The sequence below is a fragment of the Urocampus carinirostris genome, chromosome 7 (genome assembly GCF_059441175.1).
Source record: "Urocampus carinirostris isolate Australia breed hairy pipefish chromosome 7, RoL_Ucar_1.0, whole genome shotgun sequence".
Lineage (NCBI taxonomy): Eukaryota > Metazoa > Chordata > Actinopteri > Syngnathiformes > Syngnathidae > Urocampus > Urocampus carinirostris.
In genome coordinates, this window is record NC_142355.1 from 33,880,227 (window position 1) to 33,906,169 (window position 25,943).

General features: G+C 40.3%; 1 protein-coding gene across 1 annotated transcript; it reads left to right on the forward strand.

The window, feature by feature from the left end:
• The first annotated feature begins 888 nt into the window (after positions 1-888).
• ptdss2 (phosphatidylserine synthase 2) lies at positions 889-25,345 on the forward strand. Its single transcript, XM_088340660.1, has 13 exons — positions 889-1,055; positions 4,947-5,227; positions 7,326-7,427; positions 10,028-10,110; positions 12,341-12,408; positions 13,672-13,806; positions 15,074-15,124; positions 15,205-15,318; positions 15,396-15,514; positions 18,445-18,559; positions 19,960-20,105; positions 21,246-21,431; positions 23,191-25,345. Exons 2-13 carry the CDS (start codon positions 5,034-5,036, stop codon positions 23,336-23,338), a joined length of 1,461 nt encoding a protein of 486 aa, XP_088196786.1. The 5' UTR covers positions 889-1,055; positions 4,947-5,033; the 3' UTR covers positions 23,339-25,345.
• Positions 25,346-25,943: the final 598 nt, after the last annotated feature.

The following is a 25,943-nucleotide window of genomic DNA, read 5'->3' on the forward strand; positions in this document are numbered from 1 at the left end:
AATCCACTTATATGCGATTACATTTGTGTTGTTTAATCAGTTCAAAAATAAGTGTTAATCTTCCATGAATTGGTGAATTCATGACACACCATCATTCTGACTTTATATTTTATAGGAAACACTGCAATGACGCAATGTTGGTGACAACATTCTGCCGGTGTTGGTTAACGCAGATTTCAAAGTAAAAAACCTCATAGTTTAAGCCAGCAAAAGCATTTATTTGGAAATAAATAACGGGGGAGGTAAACTTTCTTTGAATGACTATGGTTATTGACTAATGTTGGTCAATGCAGATTTCAAAATTAAAAGCAACTCAAATGTTAAACCAGTAAATGACCCATGCTGGTTACCATTCCGTGGATATCACCCTAATCATTAGGGCCTAATGGAACAAACATAAGGTTTACGGCTCTCTGGAGTCTATGCGGATTTCAAAGTCAATCAATTCACAGTTCAAGACAGCAGAAATGATTTATTTGAAATAATCGGTGCGGTAAATTTTTCTCTTTCTTTCTCTTCATCTATTTTTCTGTCTTACTCCTGTTGTCTTGTTTTATTTCTGTCTCTGTCTTTCTTCTTTCCCCCTCTTTCTCTCGTTTTATCTCTGTCTTTCTCTTTATTTGTCTTTCTCTTGCTCTCACTTTTTACTCTTTCTCTCACTTAGTCTCTCTTATCTTATTTTCCCAACTCCTGCGAGAACCATGGTAAGGCATTTATTTTGAGAGATATAACCGGGACGGTTAACTATATGTAAAGTGGGTGAAGATTACAAAATGATGTAGTCTGTTGTGTGTGGATTTCAAAATAAAACAACCGTTCAATTTCAAAGAAGGTTAAAATTTATTTTGAAATTCAAAACCCGGGGCGGTTACCTCTCTGGATGACTCCCTGTGGGCCATGTGACGTCTGGACTGGCTTTATTGAGAGCGTCCGGATTTGTTCTCCAAGTGGGTTCGGTTCGACATTTGGACTCGTCTGCGCATGAAATGTTTGTCATTGTGGGGTTCGAGTGGCTCGCTTCCCGCCTGGAACCCCCGAGCCTGCACATTTAAGCGGTAAGTTACTTATGGCTCCCCTGTACGCTAACAAACGTGAGTCTTGTGTCGTAAGCAGCTTGAAAAAAATATTCAAATGTGTCTATTTAATAATATAATAGTACCTCAATATATCTATCTAGCTGTATATAGACATTGAGGGATAAAATTATACCAGCAAATTAAAACGACGCACAATAAGTTTACAATCCCTGCAGACAAGGTCAAACACGGGATGCTAACATTAGCCGGTCTGGTTAGCTAAACAGGAGCCGAAGATTCACATTCGTATTTTTTGTATATTTTTAATATAATTAGGTAAAATGTCGTGAATGAGATACTTGTTTTTGTCTCCCCGCCCTTATAATTACCCATCTTGCCCACAAGGAAATCGTCATAGTGACGTAAATGTAAGCGCAACCTTTTTTATTTTAAGCAATCAAAATACATGGTTGCTTTCACTTCCGGTGTAAAGCTCCACAAGAAAGCGTATTTGTCATTTTGCACAAAAAAAGGAAACGCATTCGGACTATTGAAGTCATGATATTTGTATAGCCCTTGATCAAAGGGCTGCACAGATGATTGCAAACCGCAGACTATTATGATACCATCCCCTGATCTAAAGCCTACATGAGGACAAGTAAAAACTCAAAAACTTCAACACGAGGAAAATGAAAAAAACCTTGAGTAAGGGCTGCACATGAGGTAAGCTTTCTTCAAGGATGACCAGGCTGCAATGGATATCGCAATGACAAACAATACACAGATATTTCAAGGTGAAATATAGGTCATTCATATGCTATAGAACAGAAGTGTGTTTTAAGCTTAGATTTCAACATTTCCACTGAGGTTGCAGATCGAATCCCAGGGGGAAGAGCATTCCAAAACACAGGGGCCCGACTGGAGAACGCTCTCAAACCTGCGGATCTCTTCTTTGCTCTTGGCAAGTCTATTCACAATAATGTGCAGTCGTTTTATAAGCGTAGTCCCCTCGATTTTAGTGGTTGAGTTCCATAATCACCCATATCAGTGAAATTTCTACAAAGTACGACTCGTATGACATCTCCTCACCCCTAGTTAGGTGTTGTCTATATCATCTTCAGACTCGGGTCCTCTACCAGAAACCTGGGAGTTTGAGAGTTCTGTGCATTACCTTAGCTGTTCCTAGACTGTGATCTTCTGCACTGAGGTTTCAGATGTTGTTCCTAGAGCCACTCTTCCTGTTTGGGGGTTACTGCCCCGAGTGCCCCCACTACCTCGGGTACTATGCTGACCTTGACCTTCCAAATGTGTTTCAGCTGCTCTTTCAACCCTTGGTACTTCTTCAGTTTTTCGTGTTCCTTCTTTCTGTTGTTAGCGTCAGCTAGGATTGCCACATATCTTATCCCAATCCTCTTTAGTTCTTTGTCCACCACCATTATGTCTGGTCGGTTAGCCAGGAACTGCTTGTCAGTCTGGAAGCTAAAGTCCCCCAGGACCTTAGCCCTGTTCTTCTTCTTCTGGTGTATGGCCCACCGAGATTTGGGAACTTCTGTGCCATACTGGTTGCAGATCTACCTGTATACTATCCCCATGACTTGGTTGTGCCTCTTGATGTTTGCTGTTCCAGGCTAGCATCTTACACTCTGCCTCAATGTGATGGATGGTTTCAGGAGCGTTTTTGCACAGTCTGCACTTTGGGTCTGATCTACTCTTGTAGATCCTGGCCTCTAATGCGCCTGTGCCTATGGCCTTTTCTTGTGCTGCCATGATTTCTTGGTGTCAGTCACCTCCTTTGATGTTGGTACATTTTATATAGTGGCTTGTCCTTTTAAGATGTCTGCTTCTCTTCTACACTCTCATCGGGGTATTGCTGTCTGAGACATTCACTTTTGAGGCCATTCATTCGATGTTATCTTGAATGTTGAATGTTTCTTCCTGGACCCTTGCATTGAAGCTCTCTGCTTCTCCGTCGTTCCGTTTAGCACATAGCCTCTGGGTGCTAAACTTGTGGTGGTACCCTCCATGCATGGTAAGGACTTTGAGGTGCTTTCTTGGCTTGATGTCAGCGGCTTCTATTTTCTCTTTTGACCAGCTTATGATACCAGCAGGGTATCTGATGACTGGCAGAGTTGATGGCTCGGAGCTTGTTTCTACAATTCAGCTGACTTTTCAGGACTTTCCTTACTGTCTGGAGATATTTGGCCGTTGTTGACTCCCTTGTGTTTCTTGGTCGTTTATTCTGTTGTGTATTTTCTCGTGTCTTGTGTAGTGTATTTTGTTGTGCATATCTTCATGACGTTTTTACCTTGTGTTTGATCAGTGATGAAGAAAGGCATTTAATTGGTTCAATCGGATTAATGAATGAAAACTTTATTAGAACATTAAAATAAAACAGAACAAAAACAATAACTCAACAACAAAATAATGTTACAGTAAGACCTCGGTTATCGCAGTTAATGGGGACCAAAACCACCCGCGATAAGTGAGTAGCCGCGAAGTAGCGGCGCACCTTTAAAAAAAAAACAATCTCATCTCACCGCTTATCCTTATTATTCGCGAGCGAGCCCCTAACCCTTTCGGGCGCGATACGCACGACACCGCGACGGCCTGTCTGAAGCGCAGCAGAATGCGCGTTCACGCGAGGGGGGGGGGGGATTTTGTACGGGAGTCGGATTTGGGCACAACACCGGCGCGCGGTTTTGGTGCGGCTTCCACTTCACTGCCGTAATGCATAATAGTCTTTGAGATCCCGTCAGCAAACACGAGCTTTAACGTGCGCCACGAGCACCTTAATAAGCCGGGAAGGCTCTCGACTTACTCTGGCCATACTGAGTGTACTGGTAACCCACGGTTGCCGCTGCTGGGTCCACGCGGCTTCCGCTTCACCCTAACCCCCAACAGCCCCCCCCCCTTTTTTTTTTTTTACCATTACAGACCGCGAAGCTCTGAATCCACGGACGTCGAACCGCGAAGTAGCGAGGTCTCACTGTACATAATATGTTCAAAGAGGGGTATTAAGAAGCAGATGCTTATATTCCCTACCCCTTCATCTTCCCTATTAAATACACCAATGAGAATATCAACAATAGTAATAATATTAATAATAACACTTGTGATATAACAATACCAACAATAACAAAGTTAACCATAGTTCTAGACGCACTATTCCCGATCTCTCGTATCACTCATACCCCATTTTCTTCGTCTCTTTATTCCGCCAGTAATGTTTTTTGTATTTAAATTTGAACAAGTGAATACTTGGACATTGTTTGATCTCGTCTTGTAAATTGTTCCAAAGTTTGACTCCACACACACATACTTTTCCTGGTGGTTCTCACCTTTGGGATTATGAATTTACTACAGCCCTTTAAGTTATAATTTCCCTCTTTCCGAATGAATAATTCATGGATGTTTTCTGGCACTATGTTTTTGTTGACCTTAAATAGCAGTTGTGCAGTGAAAGATTTTACTAAATCATCCAATTTTAATAATTTGGACTGCAGGAATAAAATATTAGTATGATCTCGATATCCTACCCTGTGTATGGTTCTAATTTCACGTTTTTGGAGTATAAAAAGGGGCTGTAGTGAACTTTTGTAATTATTGCCCCAGACTTCTGCACAATATGTATCGAACAACCGATGAGTGAAAAGTGATAACATTTTGCACGACAAAGAAACATTCTGAAATAAATAAATGACAAAATGCAGAAATATATGTATAAAGTGCATTGATGTCATATATTTAAGTATCATTGTTTGTGTATTAGGCTTTATGTATTTATACGTGTATTTCTTAACATAAAATGCCATTATTTTGTGAGGGTGCCAATGGAAACCACCCTATTGCCGTCCCTGGCAATAGTAGGAGGAGGCTCCTTCTCTCCTCCCTTTTCTCTCAAGCGAGTGACACTTGTTTCTCCTCAACCAGGACGCAACGTCGCTCGGGCGCGGTGGACATGAGCCACGCCTGAACCGGAGAATTCAAACATTCAGGGAAAAAAGCGCTGAAGAAACCATGAAGCGGAGTTGCGCACCCCCGGCGCAGGCCGCCCGGGGCGCCCCCGAGATGCTCGGCGACTGCACGGGGGATACCGGCGTACCCGATCAAATGCCAAAAGCCAAATTCACCAAGCAGAGTTCCCGGGAGACCTTGCAGAGGAAGAATACGGAGTGCGAAGTGTATGACGACGGGACCAACACGTTTTTCTGGTGAGTGCGCCGTGCAAAAAGTCACGACGCTTTCCCAACGTTTACGCAGAAGGTTGCTAGTCCGGAAAATTGACATTCTGTCCGCTTGGTGTTATACGGTAGCAACGGCGTTGCTTTTGTCAGGGAGGGAAAGTAAACTTGCTCAAGGCTCACTGCTTTATCTCAACTTAACGTAAATTACAGCCTCGTGGCATACAAGCTAGACCGCATAGTTGTGTGTTTTTTTTTGTCATTCAAGGGACAGTATGTAATATTTAATCACTATATGTCGCTGTATTGTTTCGTGAAAACGAAAAGGAGTGCTAAAAAGCATGTGTACAAGTACAGACTGCAGAGACTCAAATGACCAAAATGCAGTTGTCCTTGTTTTTTTGTCCAGCCTTTCTTGAATGAAAGAGAAACAAAGGAATTATTGTAAAAGAACAAAACCAAAATATTATAAAAGGAAATAACAAAAACAACCAAAAAAGAGAAAGAGGAAAATAACGGAAGAGAAAAAGGAGGAAAGAAGGACAAACAAATAAAAAGAACAAAATAGAAAATTAGATGAAAAATGGAAAAAAAAGAAAGGAAAACCAATTTAATGAGAATACTAAAGAAAGTGATGGCAACAATTAAAATAAATATGACAAATGAACAGAAAAGTAGAAAAAAGAAACATAATAACAAAAAATGCAACAAAAAAGAAAAAAAGAATTGTTATTTGAGGGTTAGCCTAGAGATGGATGGACACCACCAGGCTGTACTTGCCCAAGACACATCACAGGAAATGGTTCCCTTAGGACCCTAGTGGTCAAGGGATCCATTCATCCAACCAATAAACCAACCAACCCTTTGCAGCAAGATGCCAGCTCCCTATAAGTGATCCCCAACTTGTGTCAAAATAATACAAGTCAAGTCATGTTTATTTGTGACGCCCTTAATCACAAGGAGTCTCAAAGTGCTGCTCAGACCACACATGAATGCAAACTATTATGACACCATCCCCTGATCTAAAACTTACATGAGGGCAAGGAAAAACTCAAAAACCTCAACATGAGTAAAATGAAGGGACCGCACATGAGTTAATCCCCCTTCACTTATGAATATTTTAAAAAATCCATCCACCTTTATATGATAATTTTTGCTTATGATTCAAATAAAAAAATCAAAAACTTTTTACCACCAAAAGGCAGTAAAAAATACACACTGTCCCTTTTATGCCCCAGTGTGTAATGTATGGCAACCACTAGTGGTGCAAAAATACTTCATCTGAATAAAGCACCATTGGTTTTAATAATAAGCCAAAACACTATCTCAAAATTACAGTGTTTTCCTCAGAATTTGGTTAGACCATGGTGGGTGGACAGTCTAGGGCGGCGCCTTGCATGGCCGTTATTGGTGTGTGAGTGTGTGAGTGAATGGGTAAGTGTGAAGCACATTGTAAAGCGCTTTGGGAGGTCTTCATTGACTAAAAGCGCTATATAAATGCAGACCATTTACCATTTAGGGGGGTCTAGGGGCATTTCTGGCGGGCCACCGGGGTTTAATCGGTCACGCCAGAGTCTCATAAACTTATTAATATTTTTAATTTTTATCATTTTAAGTTGCGTAGTTTTTAACATTTAAATATGTTAAAAATGGGCAGCACGGCGGCGCAGTGGTTAGCGTGTGTGGCACAGTTCTGAAGTTGTGGGAACCTCCTGCGTGGGTTCAAATCCAGCTCCCGGCCTTACTGTGCGGAGTTTGTATGTTCTCCCTGTGCTTGCGTGGGTTTCCTCCGGGCACTCCGGTTTCCTCCCACATTCCAAAGACATGCATTTCAGGTGAATTGGCCGGTCCAAATTGTCCCTAGGTGTGACTGAGCGAGTGAGTTGTCTGCCCCCGTGTGCCCTGCGATTGGCTGGCAACCAGTTCAGGGTGTCCCCTGCCCACTGCCCGATGATTGCTGGGATGGGCTCCAGCACCCCGCGACCCTACTGAGGATAAGCGGTGCAGCTAATGAGATGATGATAAGTTAAAAATTCACTGTAGAGTGAAAAAAATAAAGGCCAGAGACTAGGGTCTCGCAAAATTCTACGGGAAACATAAATGTACATATCTTTTTTTTTTTAAACAGGCGAGCCCACACCGTCACAGTTTTGTTCATCCTGACGTGCGCTCTGGTCTACATCACGCTCCTCGAGGAAACGCCGCAAGACACGGCTTATAATACAAAGAGGTCAGTGACTTCTGTTTTTTTCTTTTTTTTAACTGTCAAATTCTGATAACATTGGTCCATCCATTGCTTTTCCGTCACCATGGTTGCTAATCTCAAGGATCATGTCTGATGTCTCAAGCCTCAACTTGGAAGGTCTTAGCTGTGTGTTGTTTACGCCTTAAAAAGATTCCCAAATTCTAAAACATACAAAATGTGAAAAAACAGTACAATTTATTTCCATAATAGCTCTCATATATATATATATATATATATATGTCATTGGTATATTTCAATTATTTTCCAAGATGATGCGTCTGTCTCGTTTTTGACCGTCTGAGCGGTGACATCATGTGAAGCATCCGAGCAAGCCAGTCACCCTATCTGTTTACATGTTGAATAGTAGAAAACGTTTTAAGTGTTTAAAGCCAAGTTTTGGTAGTTTTGTGGAGAATAGCTAGTCATTGTGTCGCAGATGGGTGCCGCGATGTTACAGCGATTTTTGAGCATGGCGAGCAGCCAAAATGGGGCAAACTGGTAAAGCAAGCGAGTTGGCTGCCTTAAATAACGAACAGGGACCGATCGGCAGAAAAAAAGGGAGGCTGGCTGACTGAAAACATGCAGTAAGCAGCCTGAATAACCCCGAGCCACAACATAACACTACCACGGCTACAAGCACGAACCCTGCTGGGCGAAAAAAAAACGGCCACGGCAACGCTAGCCGACTGCGAACGGGGCTAACCTAGACCAAACGGAAGTGGAAGCCTTTGGTAATCTGCACCTCACAGGCAGCTATCTGGACAATATTATACTATTTGCAAGACAAATGGTGAAAAAAACTATAGGAAAAGTCACAATCACATACCTAAAATGTGGCAAAGTAAAAAAAGGAACACATCATGTACACGACGGCAGGTAAATTTACCCTTTGATGACCAACCCGGACAAAACCGCGAAACGGTCAGAAAAGTTCCAATTACTCCAAGAGGAAATGTCACAGCTCTAGAGAATATGAGGTTAAACTGTCTACTTTGAAATTATTTTAATTTTGGAACATATCTGCATGATTGTGGGGAAGAACACTACACCGTCTGTGTCCAATTGAGAAAAAAAAGGTCTTTGATACTCCCTTTAAGCTTCACAAAGACATAAATTAAAATTTTAGCTCAAATTAAAAATGAAATTCCCATAAATCATTTAAATAGTCATTTTGCATTGTCTTGCTAAAAAGGTCCATTACAAAAAGAAATAAATGAAATAACAGACACACATATTACTAAGTGCTAATTCTATGTGTTCCGTGTATCTAATTCTGCGTTTTTACAGGCGCTTTATATCCTTAAATTTTAATCCTTTAATTTTCAAGAATTGGAAAGTAATTGAAATTGGGGTAAAGTGCTTGTAAATGCTTGGATTTGTGGCCATGTTTCTCAACAAGTCTGCTTAAAGATGACACTGACACTGCTCTCTAGTGGCCTCGCTTTGCCATCGCTTCTCATCTCCCCTTGTTAACTGAAGCCGGCATTAATTTATATGAAATTGTCCTATGAAGCGTCATTGTCCAAAAGGACAGGTGCCTGCTACACCTAATACTAAGGGCACTATGAAATGAGTATTAGTGCGTATCGATTATGGGCCATGCAACAAATGAAGGTAGCTTTTCTTCATTATTAACTTATTTATGAGCTAACATTATCTAAAATACATATATATTTGCAATTTACTCAAGATCTAAAAAGCATATGTCCTGATGTATGCACATGCAATATTAAAATTTGCACATATAAATTGAAGATATATTAGTGTTTCTGCAAAATAAATGATGAACACCGGATTTCTTCCTTTAAACGGTAATGGAGAAGTTGGAAAATTGCTTGAATTTGGCCATGGAAAAAGATTTAAAAGCTTTGTAAATTCTTTTAAAAACACCAAAAGTCATTCAAGTGCTTAAAATAATACAGACAGACAGCAAAGTTATACTTTTTAAACTACATACTTTTGTGGCATTATAGCTTTTAATGGACGGATGAGTGAATAGTGACCGTAGTCGGTGCAATCTAATGCAAGAAAAGAGTTTGGTAACAAATGGACCAAATGTCACACAAAATACGTGTTTATGATTTAAAACGGCTCAACTGTAGTAAAACCGTTCTCTAGTGACATCATGTAAACATTAGCCAAAGTTTCGCTAGTGGCTAACAAAAACTTGGAAGTAGAAGGACGCACAAACTTGATAGAAAACGGCTTGTTGCTAAAAACTCCCCTTAGAATCGCCACCTTCTTCTTGTGTGCAAAATCAAAAATAAGCAGCAACGCCTTGCGCTGACTCGCCCCCAAGTGAAAGCCAGCTTGGCATGGGTTGCCTCATTTCATCACTCTTCTGGAAGCCCTGTTTTGTGTTGTTCAGAACATTTCCTCATACCATCCCTGAGGTTAATTTTAAACTTGATTTGAGAAAATGATTGGACTGACTTACTTTGTAAAATCAACCACTGTGGTCTCGTTTTTTTCTGACCAGTTAACGGAACTTTGGCGTTGGATATATCTCAGTAGAAATTGTAATGGACGTCTGTTATGGATTTGCGTTCTTTATGGTTCAAATCCTGCTCTCCTGTTCTCTGCAGAGGGATTGTGGCCAGCATCCTGGTTTTTCTCTGTTTCGGGGTCACACAAGCCAAAGACGGACCCTTCACCCGACCACATCCAGGTAGGAGGGGCCACTTCAGTCTCTGTTAATTATACAAGAACTTGGACCTGGAAAGGCAGATTTTTGAAGTCCAATTCTGCTGGAAATTCATGCCAAGACAAGATGTTCTTGGAGATTTTTATTTTGCACTCAGAAAAAAAGCAAATCAGATGACTGCCATTCTTGTTGCTTGCTAATAAATCAAGTGTTTTACGATACTAGCGAATTAGCTGCAGGCTATGGCTCGCTGCGAGCAACAATTGTAATTGTTAGCACTGCTGCTTCGTCCTTCAGTGTTACTCGGCGTCCACCTTTGGCTATGCAAGCTAACGTCATCGAATTCCGTGATAAATAATCTTTGACTTTTTTCCATTGTTTCTTACTCAAGCCACTTGGTTGCAGGCTATTGTTATAGTTAGCTGCTTTGTGCTTCGGTGTCACGCGTCATCCACAGTGAATGTCGCTTTATTTGATGATCTAAGCATCTGGAGATTGCCATTTTCAGAATTTTGTGGAGTGGTATCCACCAATTGTCCTTGAATGCACACGCCTCAGCTCCATTCTAAGCTACATCAACCTCTAGTGGTGAATGATCACACAATGTACCTTTTAAAAGGAAATTTTCTATTATATTGGGCCTCCTAGTGGGAATAAACCTTTGTAAAAAATAACAATTAAAAAAAAAACAATATTGACTTGATTAATAAGCAAAAATACACGAACCACCATTTAAACGTGCAATATTTTATCTTAAATACTTGTGGGTTGAAAATAAAAAGATTAGAAAACAGCCACCTTGGGTCTCCGTAGTTTGGACAATGCAGCTATATCTAGTGGTCAAATATTACACAGTGTCCCTTTTAAGAAAGGACAGGGCTAAATTTGAGAACAGAGAATAATGAAAAATGTGCTTAGAATTCTTTACAATGTTTTTAAATCACTGTAAGCAATTTTTTTTACATTCTTGTCCCTCAATAGCAGTTATGGGCACAATTGGACTCATAGTTGACCTGGCTCAGATTTCATTTTAACTCATTCAATCCTGTAATGTATAAATACGTTTTAAGAAGCATTGTCCCTGAGTGCCCAAAAAATATGTGTTTTATTTAGAAAAAACGATGATGAATGCTTTGGCGCTGCGAATCATTAAGTATCAAGCCTCTGGGAATTGTATCAGTATGATAAGGCAGGAGTGATTGTGATCAGATCTTTGTTCTCTGTATCGAGTTTATGACTGTGTGTAGGCGGCCCTTATGGCGAATACGTACAGTGAAATGTATATTGGTGAGAGAAGCAAAGATACAAGCACCGATGCTTTACGTTTCCAAACTTCATTCTTTCTAAAAGATGACTAAATATGGCAAAGAGGGATGACGTTTTGTGCACGTCTGTGATCGCCATGGTGACCAAAATCATGCGATCACTTCACCGGAAACATCGGGCGCTAAAAGTTCCTGCAAAGTTCATCCATAGGTCTAGTGTTCTTGATTTTGCAAGAAAACTGCCCTTGGGTTTAGGTTGAGCATTGCTTGGCTATTGAAGGTATCGCAAATGCGATGAAAGTTTTGCTCGAAATGCATCCTTTTCAAAAAGCCGTATTTTCAAGAAACCTGGCAATGTTCAACTGTAGTTTACTAAACAATGATAAAAGGTAGAAAGATAAGGATTCAAGCTTTTTTATGTTCTCTATGCCAACTTAGCTACAGGACTCTATTTTCTGCAGGCCTTTAAAAATGAGTCCAAATAGTAAAAAATTCTCTGCACTTCACATTTGAGCAAAATGCCTGGCATTCAATGAGTTAATCCTCTCGGACTTGTTGAATCGTATTCCCTCCTTTTGGCAAAAGCTTTTGAGATCGTGGGTTCACGCGCCTCTCTCGACGAGCAAGCGACGCGTTTCGGCACGCACGCACACGAAACTTTGAATGCGGTCTAACCCGTTTCCTTTCTAACGGAGATATTTGGAAGTCCTGCGGGAAATAAAAGCAGGAAGGGAGAAAATGAGAAAAGAAGCGGAAGTCGCGCTCGAGCCTCCCATTTTATTCTCTGTTTGGAAGTCTCCCGCCGCCGATTAAAAGATGTGGTTTGGGTTGCCGTGGCGACAATACCCGGAGGGGTTTCGGGAGCAAGAACCTGCTATATCGGTGTTGCGAACGCATTAGTTTCCTCGAGTTTCTGGAGAAACATTTGCCTTGATGAATGATTCTCTTTTTGAAGTGGGTCGGTCAATAGATCTGAAAATGTTTTACAGCTTATTGGCGCTTCTGGCTGTGCGTGACTGTCGTCTACGAGCTCTTTCTCATCTTCATCCTCTTTCAGGTTAGTTAATTGAACCTTCATTTGCTTTTTGGGCCTGACTCCAATAAAACGGAGGTTACCATCTATTTTCTGCTCATTCATGTAAGGTCATGCAATCCAATGCAATTCATGCGCGTGTGCTCTTCCTTGTTTTTTCTTTTATGCGATGTGTACTTTGATGAATACATCCATGCATAAGTGCATACGAAATAAAAAATAAAACGGATAAATAAATAGAATACATTTAAAAGATATCTAATTTACAAATGTAATTACATTTAATAAACACCAATATATTTAAAGCAATAAATCCTGATAAATAAATGTAGAAATTAATAAATGAAAATAATAAAGAACTGAAATAATTGAAAAATAGAATTAAAAAAATAATACAAAAATACAATTTATAAATCAAATAACACAAATGGAAATACAAACTATAAATAAATAAATGTATGTAGAAAATAAGACAGAAAAGATGCATTAAAAATAAAAATACAATAATAATAATTAAAATTAAAAAGCATAGTTTAACACAAGATAGAATACACAATTTAGAAATTAATTATAAAGAATAATACAAATGGGAATAAACACGAATAGATAAAAGTAATAAATAATGAATAAATATATGTAAAAATTCATGAATCCCAAAAATAATACATTAAAATATAAAAATAAATGGCCAAAAATTGAAAGAATTTAAAATGAATACAACAATAAAAGTCAAATAATCTGAATGGAAAAACTCACATAAATGTACTAAATGATCAATAAATAAATGTAAAAAAAAAAAATAATACTAAAATTTTAGAAAAATGAAAATCAATTCATACAAAAATGGAATGCAATAAATACATAGAACTTAAAATGAATATAAAAATGCAATTCAGAAATGTTTAAAAAATGACACAAATGGAAATCCAAACTTTAAATAAAAAAATGAAAAACATAAATGAGAATTTAAAAAAATGGTAAAAAGTATTAAATTGTTAAGAAATACAATTTAGAAATTAAAACAAATAACACACGAATGGAAACAAACAATAATATATATAAATGTAGTAATATATGAATGAATGTAAAAATGATAGCTCCCTCCCCCCAAAAAGATGAATATAAAAACAAATGTGGAAATAAATACAAAACAATGATATCAATCGAATGAAATCTCATTGTTCAAAATATTCGTTTCCTGCACCAAATGGAAACGGACGATTTGAAGAAATGTCATTCAGACGAGTCGTCCGCTCGTTGCACCTTCTCAATCACCTTTCCGTCCAGACCGTGCACGACGGCCGACAGTTCATGAAGTACATCGACCCCAAACTGGGCGTGCCCCTCCCTGAACGGGACTACGGAGGAAACTGCCTCCTCTACGATCCCGGAAACACCACCGACCCGTTTCACAACATTTGGGTAACGCTCTTCTTTTCCTTATACCGCTGTCGTAATTGTGCTGTACACGATAAAACCCCCGGGATAAGACATGAGTCGGGGAAATTGCCGTATGGCGGGGGATAGAAACCGATGGTAATCGGCTACTGAATTCGTCACAGTAAACTCGATACAGAGTATGTACGAAGTACGACTGTAATCCTTCGCTACTTCTCGCTTTGTACCTTGCGTACTCAATGCATCGCGGGTTTAAAAAAGATTGCGCAATCCGTTATCCCCGATGGCATATTGCTCTAAGCTGGGGCCAGAAAAGCGAATTTTTGTCAGGCCTGCCCGCACTTTTTTTTGCCTCTCTGTCCACCCAAAAGTGAACTGCACTCTTGCGGCTGCGATCCATTAGTCCCGTTATCATACAGCAACCGGGGAACGACATAGCAGCTCTTTACTTTTGCAGTTATTGTAGTTCCGTCTGAAATGAACCTCAATCGTGTGGCCGCGATCCATTTTCCCAAACCGCATATTGTATTTTTTTTTTTTTTGGCTGTATTTCTGCCTCAAATGAATTGCACTTGTGCAGCTGCCATCCATTATCTCCAATACCTTATTATTTCAAGTAGGGACCTGCAAATGGTAAATAGTCTGCATTTATATCGCGTTTTTCAAGTCAATGGCAGTTTTGTTGGAAGGCATGCCATTGTGGTCTGTCTTAAAAATGAACTTTACTGTTTTGGCTGCAATCTATCATGCCCGGTTGACAATTGCTGAGCGCCGGAGCCAGCAGAGCAGCTTTTTTTTTCGGTTTGGCCTGCTGAAGCATGCCCTTGTGACCCACCTATCTTGAACTGCACTCTTTGGGGCACGATCTATTATTGCCAATCAACTCTTGCTGAGAGCGTTGGCCAACAAAGCCAAATCGTCATGTGCGGCGACCCATAGAACAGCACCATTTAGCCGTGATCCACTATCCCTGTTCAACTATTGCTGCCAGCAGGGGCCATTCATGTTAGCCACTTGGTTGCAGACGATAGCTCGCCAATAGCTGTTATAAATGATTGCAAATGTGCTTTTTTTCCCCTACCGTCTCTTGATTGCAGCTGCGATCCGTTATCTCCGGTCAACTATCGCTGCCAGCGGAGATAGAGTGCGTGTTAAATGAGAGCATTTAGTGCAAAGATTTTTGCATATCGTGAAGGTCGTCCATTGTTAGCAAGAGACTCTATAACCCTGAAGATTTACTGTACACTTTTTGCACAAGCGCCTCTAAAAATATTTTCCTTTCTACTGGCAGGACAAGATGGACGGCTTCGTCCCAGCTCACTTCTTGGGGTGGTACATTAAGGTAAGAAAGCGCAAGTCCTCATCCGACTCCCGTCGGGTGGAGGCGGTTACCCGGCAACCCTCAGCCTGCGGTCTTTTCAGACCCTGATGATCCGGGACTGGTGGATGTGCATGATCATCAGCGTGATGTTCGAGTTCCTAGAGTACAGCTTGGAGCACCAGCTGCCCAACTTCTCGGAATGTTGGTGGGATCACGTACGTCTGAGAGAGTCGTCGTTGTTTTGAGGAAAACCTCGGAATCTTTCGTGAAACTGTTGTTTTTTTTCTGTTAGTGGATCATGGACGTGTTGCTGTGCAACGGGTTGGGTATCTACTGCGGCATGAAGGCGCTGGCCTGGTTGTCCATGAAGCCCTACCAGTGGCAGGGCTTGTGGAACATTCCCACTTACAAGTAAGAGCGCTTTTTAGGTGTTAATGTGACAATGACTTCAACCCTTCTGGTAGCAAAAAAATAGATATAACGCATCGCACAGCACAAATATTCTTTTAATTGTGATAACTAATTTATTTAATTTCAAAAATATATTTTTTACTGTAAACCACTAAATTGATTTAAGTCGATGTTTAAAAGTGCTGACAACTAATTATATCATCGATTTGTTGTATCACTTGATTTATGAGCCACCAAGTACGTTCAATCAATATATATAACAGGACATTGTTTTGTGCACTATTTTTCGATCTGTCCTAAAAAGACAAGAGTAGGATATCAAAAATGTCTGAGAAATCACATTCATCGAACAAATCGACTGATCCGTCAATGATGAATTAAATGGTTAATTGTAGCCCTAACTCTAAATGTTCAGAGGCATTAAAGCTTTCTTAAAACGTATAGTTTTTAGCATCAGGCGGCTAATCGGGTTAAAAAAAAAAAAAAAAAAAAACTCCTGTTCTGACATTTCTGAACTGGAGTACTTCTTTGGTAAAAAAAAAAAAAAAAAACATTTCTGCCCTCTCCAACGTCCAACCTTTGGTGGCTGCTCAAGTACTACCACCCTACTCGCGAGCTGGTAAATTCAAATACAAACATGAGGCGGCCCTATCATAGTTTGGATTCAAAAAAACGTAACTCGATTATGTTTCAAAAAACGAAATACACAATTCAAAAGATGGCACTTAACTTACGTCTGGAGGTCCTTATCGAGCCCTACTAACATCCAGACCAGAAATTGTGGTAGGCATTGTTTTGGTGCCTACTGCAAAAAGGCACAATTATTTGCGAGCCTCTGGCTCTACCTAATGGCGAAAGGGTGTAAATGCCCTCAACCCCAAAATGTGGCATGCATATGTTCGTAAAAGCGTGAATACAGACGCCGCCCGACTTGCGAACGAGATTCCGGACGATCGTTTGTAAGTTGAATTTGTTCGCAGGTTGCTTCAGTGCTATATTTTGTATGTTTAAGGTTTATATATTTATATAAGTAACCTGTATTGTATTAAAAAATAAACATTTCATAAAATAATATGCTCTATAAAGTTGAGTTTAACTTACTTTTGGAAGATGAGCTTCAAGAGATCCTCCCTCGTGGTAGAGAGTGAATGAAAAAAAAGCAATCTAACCATTTTCTCAACCACATCAAGCTTTCCTTTTTCACTTTCATTTCAAAAGGAACGGCTCTCCTCTCCTTTATACTTTACACCAACCATATTGAATGGATGCACGAGATCTCATCTCCCATCTCATTAGCCGTACCGCTTATCCTCATTAGGGTCGCGGGGGGGCTGGAGCCCATCCCAGCCATCTCCGGGCAGTGGGCAGGGGACACCCTCAACTGGTTGCCAGCCAATCGCAGGGCACACAGGGACGGACAACTAATTCGCTCATCCACACCTAGGGACAATTTGGACCGGCCAATTCACCTGAAAATGCATGTTTTTGGAATGTGGGAGGAAACCAGAGTGCCCGGAGGAAACCCACGCGAGCAAGGGGAGAACATACAAACTCCGCACAGGAAGTCTGGAGCTGGATTTGAACCCACGCAGGAGGTTCCCATGACATGAACTGTGCCGCACAAGCGCTAACCACTGCGCCGCCGTGCTGCCCTACGAGTGTCGCGCGGCCCCCCGAGCCCAGTTGTAGCCACAACCTCGTCCCGGACCAGGGCCGCACCGCCCTAAGCAGCCCACTGGCGGCAGACGCACTCTGGTTGATCCTGCCAGTATCATATGCTTGTTTTCAAGATTAAGCCATGCATGTCTAAGTACGAATGGCCAGTACAGTGAAACTGCGAACGGCTCATTAAATCAGTTATGGTTCCTTTGATCGCTCCACCGTTACTTGGATAACTGTGGCAAATCCAGAGCTAATACATGCAAACGAGCGCCGACTCGCGGGCGGGGCTCCGGTCTCGCCCCGGGGACGCGTGCATTTATCAGACACACAAAAACCCACGCGGTGTCCGGCGGGCGGGAACTTAGACGTCGCGCGCGTCCCCCGCGTCCGGCCTCCGCCTCCGGGCGGGGGCGTAAGCGGCGCGGGTTGCTCCGCGTGCGCCGTTCCGCCGGCCCGGCCCCCCCTTTGTGTTGACTGTGGATAACCTTGTGCCGACCGCTCGCCCACCCGAGGCGGCGACGACTCATTCAAATGTCTGCCCTATCAACTTTCGATGGTAGACTCTGCGCCTACCGTGGTGACCACGGGTAACGGGGAATCAGGGTTCGATTCCGGAGAGGGAGCATGAGAAACGGCTACCACATCCAAGGAAGGCAGCAGGCGCGCAAATTACCCACTCCCGACATGGGGAGGTAGTGACGAAAAATAACAATGCGGGACTCGTTCGAGTCTCCCCAATTGGAATGGGCCGAACACAACACACAGTATAGTATGTTTCCACACGAACTAGGAAGAGGAAGCGGATATCTTCTTTTGGGTGAATGCTGGGTGACCTCTCACAGCACCACATGCTGGTAGTGGCGGGAAGAAGTATTACAGTAATGTCCTGCACCTGGAAAAAGGTGGACACGATACAAAATCTAACTTTGCAATCACCGGATATTTTTTGACATCCCTGGAAAAATGTTTGCCTCGACCCTTTTTCGTAAGTATGGGAGCGTCTGTAAAGTGATTGATGTGGGGATTGCAGGAAATGCATTTTTGCACATTGGGCTTTCAAAGCATTCCAAAATCTGCTGTTTATGCTATGACAATTGTAGATGATTTACATTTCAGTATCAAAGCAAGTGGCATTTTGAAATGTATGACTTTTAGACAACCCATGGAAATGTCAGCTTTCTGGTCTTCATTTTTGCAGATTCGAAAATGAGAAAAATTGTAGAAGATGTAGCACGAGGGTTAACAAAGTTCCTGCCTGTGTTTTCAAGGGGCAAGATCAAGCGCATCGCCTTCCAGTTCACACCTTACAGTTGGGTCAAGTTCGAGTGGAAGCCCGCTTCCAATCTTCGACGATGGTTGGCCGTGTTGGGCATCATATTCATGGTAGCGGTCCAAATCCCTTTCTTTACATAATTGTATTTATTCTCTCGTTATGTAAAAGCTCGCATATTTTTGTGGACGGGCTTGTCTGTTTTCATCATTCCCCAACTACAACTTTTTGGTTCAATTATTAAATGTTTTATCGTTTGAAGGATGAAATGAATAGGATAGTTTAAATGGTTTTTACATGTTATTTTAAACCAATTTGGTTAGGGAATTGTTTTGTGACTTTTGATCATTTCAAAATTACAAAATGATATTTATTGAATTACATTTATTTTTCAGGGATCAGAATTTTCCGCGGATCCGCGGATTTCCGCTGTTTTTGAACCCCAAAGGCATTCCGACTTTTTCACTTTTTCTCTTGCGTAGCAAACAAATTCAAAATCCGACTGTCTCACTCTTTCCTTTATTGCTCTGGCGCACCCTGGCGGCCGTTAGAAAAATTGGCCGCATTGTTGCTCAAGCTGCAGGGACTGAACTGCATTTGAACTTATCTTGCAGTATTTACAAAAAAATCAGTTATGTGGGCAAATTATTTTAATCTTCTAAAAATGTTACTTAAATGATAAATATAAGCATGGTTTTGGACAAGTAAATTGCCTAAAACCCAGGAGCTTGGGGGGGCTCCGCCCTGCTTTATTCCTGGACCCTGGCTATTTCAGCTGAAAATGAAAATCTCCATTCTGATCCCTGATTTTTGGAGGGAACTATCGTGAATTTTTTTTTTTGCTTGTTTGAGATTTTTACAATTAATTTCAATTCATGATTTTAGATTTATTTTTTTCAAAGGGGATTTAACTCGAATGACATTTTTTGCTTATTTTAAGCATTGCTTTAAGTCATTTTTTAAATCAAATTATTTTAAAATATTTAATTCCTTGATTTTTTTTCGGGGAGGAAATTAAGAGTTCATTTTTGAGCATTTGAGGATTTCATCATTTCTCATTAATTTTTTAAAATGTTATGCTACATTTTTAATGACTTGCCAATTCTAAGGAATTATTTTTACTTTTATTTTCATTAATTTTTATTGACCTTTTTATAAGGCTAAAAACTGTAATATACATGTAATATACATGATGGTGGATGGAATTCTTTTTTTTTTTATAGCTATACATGTTTTAATTTTAAGAGGTTAATAAGTTAGAACTAAAATAAAATGAGAAAAATCCCAAAAACAATTACAATTTTCTGTGTGGGACAAGATGTTTTTGTTCATATTTTCACATCGTGCAGAATTAATTTTACAATTGCCTTTGTTCCTATTTAATATACAACAAAAATCTGTCAAGCAGATTTAATCAGATTTTCTTTTTCGAAGTAAGGGTACCAAGTGTGTGACCACGCCCCTTCCCCCTCATAATAACTCCTGCTCTGATTGTCCTCCAATTGTTGTGAAGTTCCTCCTGGCGGAGATGAACACCTTCTACCTGAAGTTTGTTTTGTGGATGCCTCCGGAACATTACCTGGTGCTCCTTCGGCTGGTCTTTTTCGTCAACGTGGGGGGAGTGGCCATGAGGGAGATCTACGATTTCATGGACGACCCGTGAGTGTCGGCCTCCGTGCTTTTCGAAACTTTTTGACGTCTTGCCGCATCTCGGGCTTAAAACTGAAAAAACAAAAACGCTACGTGAGACAGGATCGTAAAGTGGAACCAAATTATTCCAACATTTCATATCATATTTACAACGAAAAAACTGAAAAGTAGGTGTTCCCTCATCTCAACCAACTGACTCCAGAAGGCCCCCGATGACTTCTGAATGATCCAATGTAGAGCTAAATGACATTGACAGAGTGGACCAGTGTGTCATTAAGTCTCAGTTTAAATGCACCTGCTCTGTGATGGGCTCAGGTCTGTGAAAGGAGACACTGGGGATCACACATAACTATGAAGACCAAAGAACACACCAGGCAGGTCTGGGAAAAAGTTTTGGAAAAGTTCAAAGCAGTAATGGGAAGCAAGATTTCACAACATTTACACATCTCTTGGAGCGCTATGCGAGCAATTATATCAAAATGGAAAGCTGATTAAACCACTGAAACCTAATGAAACCTGGCCATCCCTCTAAACCTTCGGCAAAAAACAGGAAAAAAAATGATCCAAGAAGCCATTGGATCCAACTGCAGGCATACACAGCTGAGGTGGAACAATCTGTGCATTAAATAATTATTAATCATACTCTGCATAAATCTGCCCTTTATGGAAAAGAGGCAAGAACAAAATCCCTTTCTGCAAGAATACCGTAAAAAGGCCCCTTTGGCATTTGTAAGAAACCAATTGGGAGCCACAAATAAGATTTGGTACAAGGTGCTTTGGTCCGATTGGCTAAAAGTTGTGTTCTGTTTGGCTTACTGCACGTCACCCTGAAAACACTGTCCCCACTGTCAAACATGGTGCTGGCAGAATCATGCTCTGGTGTCGCTTTTCTAAATCATTCAAATTGATAGACAGATGAATGGAGCAAACGCTAGGGCGATGGTGGCAAAAATCTATTAGTCTGCAAGAGACCTGAGAATGGGGTGCAGGTGGCCTACTTTTCAATGTTTTCATTTGTTAGCACATGATTTGTTTCACATGTTGATTCTTAGTTTTTTTGATCTCCAAGTTTGAAGGCTGAAATGTGGCACTACGTCAAAGTTCTTGTGCAATGTTGGCTGCACCCTGAGCATTTGTTTTTCTCTGCAGGAAGTTCCACAAGAAGCTGGGCCAGCAGGCGTGGCTGGTGGCGGCCATCACCGTCACCGAGTTCCTCATCGTGCTCAAGTACGACCCCAACACGATCATGTTGCCCATTCCATTCTTCGTCACGCAGTGCTGGTTGCTGGGAATACTCCTCATCCTCATCTGGACCGTCTGGCGATTCTTCTTACGGTAACAACAAAAAACCCCAACTGTTATTCAACCACAAAAACAGGGAGGAATGTTTTATTCAAGCCCCAGTGTGTAATATTTCACCACTAGATGGCACTCTATTGTCTAAAACAAACAAAAAAAGTGCCAAACGAGCACAGGGCGGTGACTACTAGGGTATAGATTCCACCATGTTAAAAAAATCATTATTTATGATATTACTTGAATTCCAGGCAAACATAAATGAACAATTTTTTTGTACCACAAGGAGGCACTAAATATTACACACTGTCCCTTCAACTACAGTAATCCCTCGGTTATCGCAGTTAATGGGGACCAAAACCACCCGCGGAAAGTGAAAATTCGCAAAGTAGCGACGCCCCTTCAAAAAAGGGTTTTAAAAAAAATTGAAAATAAATATATATATATATATATTATTATTATTTTAGAGCCCATCTCTGGGCAGTGGGCAGGAGATACCCTGAACTGGTTGCCAGCAAATCAAATTCTTCATCGACTCACGAGCCGAGTGATCCGCCGCTAAGAGTCGTACAGCTGGGAGATTTTACGTCCGACAGACGGGCGGCCGCGGGGGAAAGGGGTAGCTGGGGGGACGGTGAAGCGTTAGCCGCACCGAAACCGCGCGCCGGGAAACGAGAACGGCGCGCCGTGCTAGGGTCGTCGGCCAATTACGCAAAAAGTGAAAATCTGCAAAGTAGCGACGCCCCTTCCCAAAATATATATATATATATATATATATATATATATATATATATATATATATATATATCAGCATTTTTTTTTCTCATTCATCAGCCGATTATTAAGTCTTTTTATTGCTTCATTATTCCCTACTCTTATGAAACAAACGTAAATAATTATTTAAACATTTTGATTCATGGAGGGTGGCAAAAATATTGTTATTATCAGTGTTCATTTTACCTGTGAAAAGTGATGGGTCCGGGGGACTCGCATGCTCAAAAATCAATGGGTCCCAACAGAGATCTATGGGTCCCCAAAATTTAGTGTTATCGAGGTTGAAATTGTAAATCAGTGACTAATATATAATAAAAATCTATACATTCATTCAGTTTTAATCAAATTATTAATACATTTTCTATAGTAATATACCGATTAAAGGGATAACCACAAACCTGCCTTTTTTTCATTTTCTCTTTTTATACTTCCTTTTTTTCTTAACTTCTTTATACAACATCATAATTCGTAATATAATGCATCGAAGCAAGTGAGCCGTTTGAGAGCCGGCTCTCTTTAATGAGTTGAACCGAAAGAGCCGGTTCTTTAAAAAGAGACGGACTTTTCACTACACAACTCGAGATCGGCGCTCAGACGAAAACTCGAACCGCGAGACCAAAACAACATCTGCTGGATCTGCCTGACGAAAAGATTGGAGTGCCGTAAATCTTTGTTTAAAAAAAAAAATGTAATCGGGTAACAATGACAATTTTGTGTAAAAAAAGTTGCGTCCCGGGGACGCACGTTGATTTGAGCAAAAATGATGCGGGCAAACGAGAACACTGCATTATATTTTCTTTTTTAAATCAAGTAAACAATTGTTCATTTCAGTTTCCTTGTTTCAATTTGAATGATTATTTCAAATGAAATTTTATTTTTTAATCCCACAAATAAAACACATCAAAAAACATTTCCACTAAAAAATAAGTTGACATTAGGGTAAAATAAGAAAAAAACAATTCTAAATATATCTGCCATTATGTATATTTCTCTTTATTTTGAAAGTATTTTTGTGAACTTGTAGCGACATCACCCTCCGCTACAAAGAGACTCGACGGCGCAAACAGGAAGAGCCCGGAGGTGAGCGTGAGCGCCCCCTAGGCAACGGCGCCCCCTCCGGCCGAAGCAAACTCAACGGAAGTTCCGACGTCCTGCGTCACAGGAAGCCTTGAGCGCCCCCCGAAGGACGCCGAGGGCCAAGCGCCAAACTTTTGCCCATTTACCGTTTCGGGACAGAGAGCGAAAGGGGGGCGGACTGCGGTTCCCACGATGCATCACTCCACAGCGATGAATGTTACCAATCGTTCATCGTGTCGCGTTTTGACCTTCAACTCCTGCTTGGAGGGCAAAAAGGTAGTCGAACACTGGACATCAATATGTTTTCAAGTTCACTTCGAGGTCACAGTTCTCCATTCAGCCCGATAGTTGGCATGAACAATTTTGGGGTCAACGGCAGTTCACGCAAATGTATTTAATGGTTTTTCAAAATAAAATCTTCCCCATTGGCAAAGATCTTCATTGTAGAAAGTATCAATTATCTCATTAAACATCCTCAGAATTATTTTAAGAAAGGTTATCCACCAACATTTAGGGGGTGGGGGGACGTATCCACCGCTTTGTAAAATAATTTTGCATATTTTAAAGATTTTTATTAAAAGACAAGAGAATTTTAAAAAAAAAAACCTTATTGACCATGGTTTATTATTTGTATTTTATGTATGTATGATTATTATTTTTGTTTGAGAAATTAGAAAAACTAGAAATAAAAAAATTCAAGACTTTATTTCTTAAATAAAATAAAAACATACAACATAAAAAAAACTAAAAAAAATAATAAAATGCATATTTTTTTTTTTTAATCAAATACATTAAATAAACAAACTAGTTTATTTAATATATTAAATACAAAAAAAGTTTAATATAGTGGCTACATACCATGAAAATAAAACTAATTTGTAATTTCATCTTGTTCCACGGACAGACTGAGATCATTCCTTCCTCATGCCATGAGGCTCTTTAACTCCACCCGGGGGAGTATAAGCCCACAATAAACCCCACCCACCCATTTGCATATTACCTTTTGTTATTAGTGTGTATTTTCCGTAGCACTATTTAAATACGCTATAGCAAAACGTTATTGGGTATTTTTGTATTCTATATCTTTTATTATTTGATTTTTCAACACAAGGATACTGCTGGAAGTGTGAATTTCCCTATGGGTTGAATAAAGTATCTATCTATCTAAAATAATCATTTTTAGAACAATTTTTCCACACACATTAAAAAAATCCCCCAAATTAGGAAAACCAATAGTAAGCTTATGGTTAATTTTAGGTATAAATATAAAGGAGAACTGTTATACCTAAAATAAGCATGACCTCTTGCCAATGGGGTATATTTACACTGAAGGTAAAGGAAAAATCAAGGTTTTCCTGTCCGGCTGGACATATCGGTTAAAATGTGCGTAGCTAGCTTGTATTGAATATTTTAGAGTCTTAAATATTAGACGAGGGGGTCAAAACTCTGGTGTGACAATCGCTCTGCTTTGCAGTCCTGATATCTTGCTTTAAAAGTTGCGTTTTCCTTCTCCAACTAAGGAATGCCACCGCAAACTAAAGGTCTCCTGTTACTTGAATCCACCACTCATGTCCGCTCTCTTAAAATGACCAAAAGTTTTCTTTGCTTAAGCCATAAAAAACATTTTGCACCTTCTTTCAAGTATTTTTTTTTTGTTATCTGCATTCCAGTTCTGAGTCTTATATATTTGTATGAAAAAAAGGAATCAGTCGGCATAGGATGGGGGTTAACCATGGAGGCCCGCAAGAGAAAAACAAACTGCGATTTGAAATATATCCAATTGTTGCCGCCAGGGGCCACTCACAAAGCAACTGTGTTCTTTTCTATTTCCCTCTCTCTAATCTACTCGTCCGGCCCCTGGGATGGTTTTTTTAGTGTGTGGACCCCGAGCTAAAATGAGTTCGACACCCTCGGCATAGAACTTTCAATATAATACCTCCGCTTTTTGATTTCATTTTGTTTACAGTTCTCACGATGGATTTAAGTTAAGCCATAAAATAGTCAAGTGGAACATTTTTAGGGTTAGTCTTTTGTCTCCATGGTAACTGACCTAAACCTGAGAGATGCTGCTGTAACGTTTTCAATAAAAATACACGAAAATGCCTCATTGTTTGCCTCTTTATCTGCAGGTATACAGTCACATTTGTTCTAAAGGAAAATGTAATACTTTACAGTAGGTCCCATGTACTACTTTTGTGTAATATACATTGTATATGATTAAATAACAGTATGGTATGGTGTCACGCAGCTTGAGCAGGTCGAGTGGAGTAGCAGATGAATGCAGTTGGGAGGAGACTGTGGATATGAGTAGGAACTGCTTATTACTAATATATGGAGTGTGTGTATGATTTCATTTATATATATATATATATATATATATATATATATATATAAACAAACAAAGGAAAATGAAAGGAATTCATCTTTGGTGTAACGTCTTCAGCTGGTTGAGTGGAGTCACAGATTGAGGCAGAGGGGGTTGGAGGGGGGGGGCACAATAAATAATAATAATAATAATAATTTCCTTGTATTGTCATTCTGTGTAACAATGTACACAGAACGAAATGTCGATTGCATCTGACCCGATGCAGCCGCAGCCAAGAGAGGGCGCCGCCGACCACTTTTTAAGTCTTAGGAATGACTCGGCCGGGGCGCAAACCCGAACCTCCCAGTCTCAAAGCGGGCGCCTTACCATCTAGG

Bases quoted from the DNA above. Each gene is read 5' to 3' on its own strand.
- ptdss2 (XM_088340660.1), top strand. From the start codon at position 5,034: ATGAAGCGGAGTTGCGCACCCCCGGCGCAGGCCGCCCGGGGCGCCCCC. The intron at 5,228-7,325 runs GTGAGTGCGCCG...TTTTTTAAACAG, and splicing joins GGGACCAACACGTTTTTCTG to GCGAGCCCACACCGTCACAG. The intron at 15,515-18,444 runs GTAAGAGCGCTT...TGTGTTTTCAAG, and splicing joins TGGAACATTCCCACTTACAA to GGGCAAGATCAAGCGCATCG.